This window comes from Drosophila miranda, chromosome 4, assembly GCF_003369915.1.
Source record: "Drosophila miranda strain MSH22 chromosome 4, D.miranda_PacBio2.1, whole genome shotgun sequence".
Classification (NCBI taxonomy): Eukaryota; Metazoa; Arthropoda; class Insecta; order Diptera; family Drosophilidae; genus Drosophila; species Drosophila miranda.
The window spans coordinates 19,936,362-19,945,237 of NC_046677.1; the positions used below are offsets into that span (position 1 = coordinate 19,936,362).

Here is an 8,876-nt window from a genome sequence, read left to right on the forward strand (position 1 = left end):
CTCACTCACATCCCGACCGGCCCCAAGCTTGGTTCCAAGTTCAAAGGAAGTGTACTGTACTGTACCCCTTTTTCTCGCTCCCCTCGAAAGTCAATCAAATTTCTGCCTGTATTGGGCTTCTGCGAAAACATATAAATTTAAATTAAAAATTCGCTGATAAACTTTGGCCTTTCGTTCGGGCCCGCAGCAATCCTTTGGGTCATTGAACGTCCAACTGAGAAACCTCAAAAAAATACGAGTACGAGGCCAAATTTGGGCTGCCGTCTAATTACAATAAATGGCCAGTCAGCTCAATTTCGTGGAAAGCCCTGTGGCAAATTTTAATTAATTTCCTGTACAAATTGTAATTTGAGGTGAACTTGATCTTCGCAAAAGGGAGGGACGCGATAAAGATAAGCCACCAGCAGGGAAAGTCTTATCAGATAAAAAAGAGACAGCGAAATGTTCAAAAAATGTTTCTTGCTTAAAGCCTGCTTTTTAAAGTTAGCAAAAATGTTCTTTCATAGTATAAAATAATTCCAAAGATTAATATCAATTTGCAGAACCTTAAAGCAATTTCGTATAATCGTAAAATAAAAATAATCCGTCAGTGAAAAACAGAACAAAACGGAAGCGAGATGAAATTATCGATGGAATTTACGAGCGCTAGATGGGAACATTTCGGGGAACTAATGCGTTCATCAGGATTTTTATGGTGTAAACAAAGCAATGAACAATTTCAGGCCCGTCCGGATAAAGCCAATAAATCAACTATATTGGGGATATATTGCAGATAGACGAGAGCAGAGTGAGAGGTAGAGAGAGGAAATGGAGAGTGGCCGAAACTTTTTGCGGAGACAAGCAGAATGAATCGACGAAGTGTGGTGGGAGGGCGTGGGGGAAGGACAAGTTTTTCTGCCTGGGATAATAAAAATCAATTTACGCACTTTTGCTGTGAGGGACGTGGCCTTTATTGCTGCTCCACTCGATGTTGTCGATGTCCCCTTTGGCGTTGTCTTCCTGGGGTCTAATCGGGGCTAATGGGAGTATCTCCGGGGGGAGGGAAAGTGCCTGGCTTTGACAGCGGTTGGCCCCTGTCAATGAGTGGGTAGGATGCAGCTTATCTCTGGCCTCGAGTGTTGATCCTTCACAGGACTTTTTGGCACAGCCCACCTTAATTGTTGCTTTCAATTGGTTTTCTTTCCTCGGGGTTATTTCTGCCTCTATCAGGCTAATAGAATTATGAGCAGATATGTATGTATTTCTGTGCGTGGTACAGACTTTCGTTTATTTGAAAGGAAAAAGTCTATAAAGTAAGCCAAACTAGCTGGAAAATAGTAGTCATGAAAATAAGCAGCTCAGCCAACACAGCGAGTCCCTAGTCAACAAAGGAAGGTGGAGAAAATACAGTGGGATATTCCTGTTAGTGTCTTTTTTTGTGCATGCTTTTCTCTTCATTTTTCTCTTGAGACCCTGTGGAGATTACAGCCAGAAAAATACATTTATTCTTAGCCAGCTGCAAAGCAGAAAACTCGTTCATTTGTTGGCCTTAATTTCAGTGCTTTTCCGACCCATTAGTGCTCCCTTTTTGACTTTTGGCACAGCCTTATTTTGGGAGAGCAAGAATTCTGCTTTTATTTCTGATACTCGTTCTCCATTGAAGCACAGCTGCTGATGGCCTGCGGCTGTGTTTGCATTGGCGGGGACATGCAAATCTCACCCGGAGATGGCTTCAAAAGTCAACAAGGCGTTCACTTAGACACGACTCCTTTCGCATCTCTCGTCGCACGTGTGTTCCCCCCGAACATGGAAAAGTCGCGTGTCATCCCCTACAGACATCCCCCAGTCACATCCTCAGTTGTCACTTGTAAGTCGTTTTCATGGCAGCAGTGGTAAGTCCTTTTCCTCGCGAGAAGGAGAGCTCTCGACTCCAGACGACACAAAGAAGTGCGAACCAATTAGAGGGCTTCTTTAATATTCATTCTTCAGAGATTGCTAAAATCAAACTGGATGAGAAACAGAAGGTAGAGTAAGCTGGTAATGGCCATGCGGAAACCCATCTCATAGTTCACGTAGAACAGTCCGCAGTGACGAAACCTAAACCTTTGATGGCTACAGAATAGGGCAAAGTCCGAGATCTACGAAAGAGAAGTATATAAATCTTGAGTATCTGTACAGTAGAAACACTTGGTAGATTAAGCTTACACTTCGTTCAAGTGATATATCCAAGTTCTCTATGTCATTGAAGAGCTTAAGGATCGTGGAGGTCTTCCTGCCCGTTCGTTCTGCCAAATCGCATACGGCGATGGCCAGCCAGAAGTCGTACATGTTGATGATCATGGCCTGAGGCACAATGAACAACAGGATGGCGTTCATCTCCTTGTGCAGGCTGATGCTGAAGATGATATAGTAGTAGATACCTAAGACGTTGGCGGCCAGAAAGCTCACCATTACCATTACCATCTGGTAGTCGTAGTTGCCGGCCAGGCGATGGTTCAGCTCCAGCAAGCGACTGTACAGGGAGAGAAGTCTGTCAACCTTGCAGGACTCGACTGTTTCGCCCTCTGCCAACTGGTTGGCGAATCGAAGCAGCTCTCGATTCACGATCCACACACAGCGATATATGTAGACCACGGCCAGGTGGAAGTGCGAGGCGCCCAGAAGGACCACCAGGATCATAATGCATAGGCCAGTAGTCCCTAGAAACAGCTGCGGGCTGTAATTGGGAGACATTCCCAGTTCCATTACGAGCATGGAAAAGAGCTCCAGCACCATGGACAAACCCCTGTGCAGGACAAAGTCATCGAAACTGCAGCAATCCTCCAGGGGATAATGACGAAAGTGGCGCCACTGGAGATCCATAAGCTCGTTGAGGATATTGGCAATATCCCCGCTCTTCCAGTAGCACCGCAAGAGCATTAGGGCAACCATAACGAGGCTGTGATAATCGTGAATGGAGTTGATCCTCTCAGCCAGAGGATTTCGCTGAAAGACCTCCATCCGCACTGGTGTCTCCGACTCCGTGTCGTTGGCCAGGATCAGAGCAACTATGCCCACATTGAGGACGATGCCATACCCAATTAGCCACTTTGAACGATGCAATTTCCTCGTCCAGCTGTCGTAGGTGAACGGGAACAATCCCAGGACCCATGAGCCGTATAGCGCTCCCCTCAGGGTGACGTGAACTAATTTCTGTCGGAAGCCACCATCCCGACGGCGAAACATCCCGGTCCGGAGAATCAACCTCGAATGGGAAAGGCAATTTCCCTCGTTTCGGGCGACGAATGTGTGCAGCGATAAGGATGGCTGGACAGATGGATCGGGGTATATCGTTCGGGTTGGGTGGTGAAATGCTGATGAAGGGCTTAATTACACTGGCCAACAAACATTTTCCCATCACTCCATGTGCGGGCCTGTATGTCTCTCTGTTTTGCTGGCGAGTATATAAACACTTTCCATTCCGAAACGACCTCTTTGTGCCTTGGCTCATAATGCGTACAACGTTTGCTGCGATTAAATCGTTTAATTAATTGGATGGACACGGAGTTGGAGTTCCTCCCCTCCTGCCCCATACGCGTACATATCTTCGTTCTGTCATTCCTGATGGTCAGCTCATCAAAATAGTTTCAAGAGGAAAAAGAAAACGAGAATTATTCTTAGAAGAGGCATAAGTACCCCAGGAAAACACTTAGATCAAAAATCTGTGAAAAATACGTAGCATAAGGCTTCGAGTGCGATTTTATCCCCAGCGACTTCCACTTCACATTTGGAGGGTTCTTTGAGCACACAAGCAGAAACCAAAAGAGGAGGATTTCCCCCTTAAGAGACATCCCAAATTGATGGCCTGCACTGCTGTGGAAGTCTCTGAAGTTGTGCAAATTAAATGCCATTCAATTAGTATCGCCTCTCACATCCACATCTCAGACGACACTTTTGATGCCTCACTGAGCAGCTGAGATGCGAGCGCAGATGAGGGCAAGAGACTGTGATGAGGCGAATGTCAGTTCAGTCGAGCGATGGAAATCCTCGAAGCTCTTAGAGAATCTTCGCTTAATTAGGCTCGATTGATGGGCGTGAGAGGGTATCCAATGACCTCAGGCTGACCTGGCAATCTGCATTCCCCTCGAGAAAAGAAAAAGTACTCCCCATCGAGACATCCCATCGATATCACTCGATTAGACTGGTACCTCCTCTGGCCGCTGATGGCCGGAGCAAGCTTTCGAATGGCTTCAACTTATTCCTCGATGCCGATGCAACTGCAGTTTTTGACACTGTTGCAAAGTTAACACTTCTTAGCCTGCTCCTGCCCCCTCTTTTTGTGGCAGTTATGTTTGCTGGAAAACTTTTAGCACCTGTCACCCGTAAACGCCGTTTTCATTTCCTTTCCCGCTTCACTTTTAATTTTGTGTGAATTCTTTTCTGCTTTCGAAGTTTGTTTTTGGCAGCATTCCGACGAGTGATAGGCGAGAGGTTTCTCTTCCTCTTGGAACCAGAACATTTAGTAAACTTTAAAGCTGATTATTTGGGGAGTCACTGTCTCCTTGGTTCACTCCATCTCAGGGGGAATAGTTAAGTTCACATTAAATCGTTGTTTAGTGTTGTCCCACAGGAATTCAATTAGGATTCAAGTACTCTCCGTATTTGCCCTCTGGCCAGTCCATTTATAAGCAGATTCAATCCATTATCCAACCGCATACTCATAACAAGTGAGCTGCATCCTGTGCCCAAGGGGGTATCCTTTGAACCATTTGCAATTGGAATTAGTATACGGAGTCTCCGCACGACACAATTGCAGTTTAAATTTTTAATTGCTGACCACAACAAACAAACTGCAAACGGCAGGAGCACCTGCGAGGATCCTTTTGAGTGGAGGACATCCTGCGGCTCATCCAATTTGCATCGCTGCATTATTGGAATGACTTTTGGCAAGGACTTCTATTGCTGGCGTGGTGAAGGAGCTTGAAAATAACTTCAACCATTTGCATTTGCAGCTTTATTTAACACGAAATGGTCTCCAATTGTGGCTGGTATCTCGCCATCACCTAACTGTGGAAGTCCTCCTTCCACCTCTTAGAAACCACAAAACGATTGCAGCTGAGAGGAGACGTGGAAATGTTTGTGGACAGAGTTGGTTGAGGGTTCTGCTCCTGTCTCCACCTCATTTATATCTGTTATCTCTCAGATATCTGTTAGCCCCTCTCCATCCTCGTTCTCATCTACATATAAATCCCTGATTAAACGCAGCATTGAAGCGTCAAACGCAAATCTCTAGGCACGTCTCTACCTTGGGGTTCCCTTCTTCCGTTGACATTGCTGACAGTAGACTCTTTTTCCATTTCCCTCCATCTGCAACCCTCTTCCACCAACGTGCGTGATTTTCTTTTAAATAAGGCGCGAAAAAATACCATCATCTCAAAGGGAAAATAAAATGCGGGAATAAGTTGTCCCGCGCTGCGCATACGCCACGTGAGCCGCCTCCAAGACTGTCGCCTACAATTAGGCAACGCAGCTCACATTTTTATCCCGCTTACATAATTACAGGCAGACACGACCCGAAAGGGATATGAATGGTGTGAAGGATCCCAGGGATTCCCATTCCAATCTCCAACTTTGACTTGAGATAAGAAAGACCTTCAGCCGGAGAGGGGTGCTCCTCGAGGGTGGGGGTGGGCCAAACCAAAATTAAGTTAATTAGACAAATTGAGTTAGCAAAGGGTTAGAGGTGGGTGGGGTAGTAGGCGTGGCTATGGAGCAATGTAATACGATTTATAATTCCTTCTTTATTCTTTCCCATTTTTGTCTTAGGATCAACATTTTCTAAGTGATTCGGGGCTTATATTCTCAGAATGTTATTTTTAATGTCCCTGAGCCAAAGAACACCACCAGACGGGAGCAGTATAACGTCCCTAACCTTTGCCACTGCGTTATTGGAAATGTTTTCTCCTATTGCTGTCGAGTTCTGTTTTGCCATTATCCCAGCTGCTGTAAGCCCTGCTGCCTGCTGTTGCAGCTTCCTCCTCTGTAGGGCCAACGTTTAATGTTTCGCTTGGAAAAGGATTCCCGGAGACTGCGGGAAAACTTAACTCTGAAGTCGTTAAAATCAAATGGAAACGGCCTCCTGGGGGAGTTCTTGTGCTCGTAGTGGTGCAGGACCATTTCTTCAGTGTTGTAGGAGCTAAAAGACATTTCGCTCACTGCTATCGTTCCTCCCCTCTGTTGATGGCACTCGAGAAGTGACCTCTTCATAATTTCAGGGTTGGGAAATCTCGTCTCAAATGCAATCGGTGCATAAATTTCGCATATCAAAGAAAAGCAAACAGCCACTCCCCTCTTCCCCTTCAAACACAAATGAAGTGCAAAAACGGGGCAAAACGAAGTGGGAAAATATTTGCACAACAAAGTAGCAAAAAGAAAACAAACGAGAAACGTGAAAAATATTTTCACAGTTGGAAAAGTTCCCTCTTTGAAGCGGGGAATGCCAGAAAACTATTGGAAAAGCGTGAAAAAGGGCGATGGTAAATATTTACGAAATATTTTCGCAGATTCTGCAAATCAAATCCAATTTCTGTCCGCGTGATTTATGATAGGAACGAGGGGGAATGGGAGTGCCACAGCGAAGGCCCCCCTGCAGTTGTTTACTTGGCAAAGGAATGGACGGGACTCCCCCTCCTTATATTCCATCCTGTTGGGATCTCCACATAGTGCAATCCCCTCTGCAGACAATGCAATTTGCAGGTGTATTTTTTTCCCCCGGTAAGCCCCTTTTTACTCGTGTGGGAAATCTGATGGCAAGGCGTACAGTCCGACACGGAAAACTCTCAGAAATTGACTTACAAAGGAGAAAAGCGACTGTGGGTGACGGGCCAGGGGGAAATTAGCTCTGCTGCAGTGAAATAAATTGCAAATTTCAGGGCGGAAATTGAAAATTTATTGGCAAAAGAAAAAGTGTTTAACGGTTGTCCCCTCCTCCTCCCACTCTTACTGCTGCTCCTTGAACTTACTCTTTCTCTTGGGTGTTTCTTCACCCTCACTTGGGAGAAATCTCCCAGAGATCGTTCAGAGAGAGATGAGCGAGTGCAGCAGTTGCGGGAATTGATGATCCGGGCTGTCAGGAGACAAAGTGCCAACATTTTGCACCGCTATCAAACGACAGAGAGAGTTCTCCTCCCTCTATGCAGGACATTAAAAATTTGTTTTGCCTGTTTACTTGGCTTCAAAGATTCCCATCATATTCCTGCCTTCCTCCCAGTTCGTCCTCCCCTTTCGGGCATTTTTCATGCTTTCTTTTGAGCGCCGCAAAGCATGCAACACATGCAGCTGAGAGCTGGAAAAGTTGAGGGAAAAGTTTTTCACTCCTCCATCTCCGAGGGGGAGAAACCTCTCCCATAATAAGTTAGCATTCCCTCAGAATCTGCCCCCCTTCTGAGTGCATTTTTCACCTTTTATCATTATTTGTTCGTCCATTTTCCTCGCTTTTTCCGAAGAAAGCTTTCCATCGGGATAACGCGGGGATGATGATTGCTTTGGTCTATGCAAAGTGACTCAATTTGGGTTCATGTATCCATTAGATACTCCCCAGTCTCTAGTATCCCTACGATGCGCCACTTGCTGCGTATAAAATATTTTGCAGATAATAAAAGCTGCGAGAAAAAACACAGAATTTATGCTCTGTGAAAACTCGTAAATTTTCAATGTTCGTGATGATAAAAATCGGCCATGAAAACGCAGCAAAGAAATAGAAATATATGGAGCCTCTCCTTGTTGTTTTTCGGAGAGTGTTTTATGCGGAGAGACGGGGAGTCTAACTAGAGAAGAGGGAGGGAGAACCATAAATGGATCCTATATATTTATGGGAACTCTGGTGGATAATTTGGCAATTGCTGGGTGGTTCATTCCGATGATTGCAGATGAGCAATGAATCCTCGAATGGCGAACTATTTCTATATAAGAGATGACTCTCGTTAATCCAGAAATTCCCCCAGCTAGACACCCTCTCAGAGATCCTTTTTCCCGTGGAAAACTTCATTTAATTTCCGCAGCAATAAATTTCCAAGAAAATTCATTTGAAATGGCCAAAGATAAACAGAAATCGAAGTTTTCTCCCTCTCCTCCCTACATTTCCAACAGCAATTTAAAGACAATTAACAGGCGACAGGAAGTGCGACGAAGAATAGAGAAAAGTTCAAGAGAAAAGAAGAGACAGGGATAAAGAGAATGTGGAGAAACATGGCCGAAAAAAGATAAATAAATTTTAAAAAAATACAACAAAATGAGGGGAAAGAGAGGGAGCAAGCCGGAGAAATCGAAGCGAAGGTCATTCCGGTTCAGCGATTAAAATTCACCAAAAAGTTCTCCCTGAAGATGTCCAATAGCCAAGGACCTGAGGAAGAGTCCTGTTGAATGGAATTAATAGCAGAGAAATTTAATTTTATGACACGGAATTTCATGGCTCAGCTCTGCTCTCAGCGGCTCTTAAAGAGGAATAAAACTGGAGAACTCCCAGAAATTCGGTCGCCCGTTTGGAGCGCCGTGAAAATGAATTGCTGATGATGTTAATTGAGACTCGAATTAAAAGCGATGAAAATGTGATGGAAAATGAGATGAAACCCCACTCCAAATTTGTTGTTCCCTCTCTAAAGTAGTGTTCCCCTTCATTTTCATTCCCCCTTCCTCTATGAGCACAACAACAACAACCAAAATTTTCGCTGTTCAACGGGTCCGTGAATCATTCCAGGAGGAGGACCGGACGCAGAAGGAGAGGCGCAACATTTTGTGGCACACTCAAGCGGAGCTCAGATTTTCCCCTTTTCATTGTTGCTGTTGGAGGTTGGATTGAGAGGAAGAGGGTGGCAGGAGGTCAAAGGGCGTTGCATGTGTGCTCTGGAAATATTTGAACA

At 45.1% G+C, this 8,876-nt stretch overlaps 1 protein-coding gene across 1 annotated transcript; it reads right to left on the reverse strand.

Moving 5' to 3' along the window:
* Nucleotides 1–1,964: 1,964 nt before the first annotated feature.
* Nucleotides 1,965–3,204, reverse strand: LOC108161744 (gustatory receptor for bitter taste 22e-like). The gene is made up of 2 exons (XM_017296067.1): nucleotides 2,185–3,204; nucleotides 1,965–2,117 (listed from the first exon to the last, which is right to left on the reverse strand). The coding sequence occupies exons 1-2, from the start codon at nucleotides 3,202–3,204 to the stop codon at nucleotides 1,965–1,967; spliced, it is 1,173 nt and encodes a 390-aa protein (XP_017151556.1).
* Nucleotides 3,205–8,876: the final 5,672 nt, after the last annotated feature.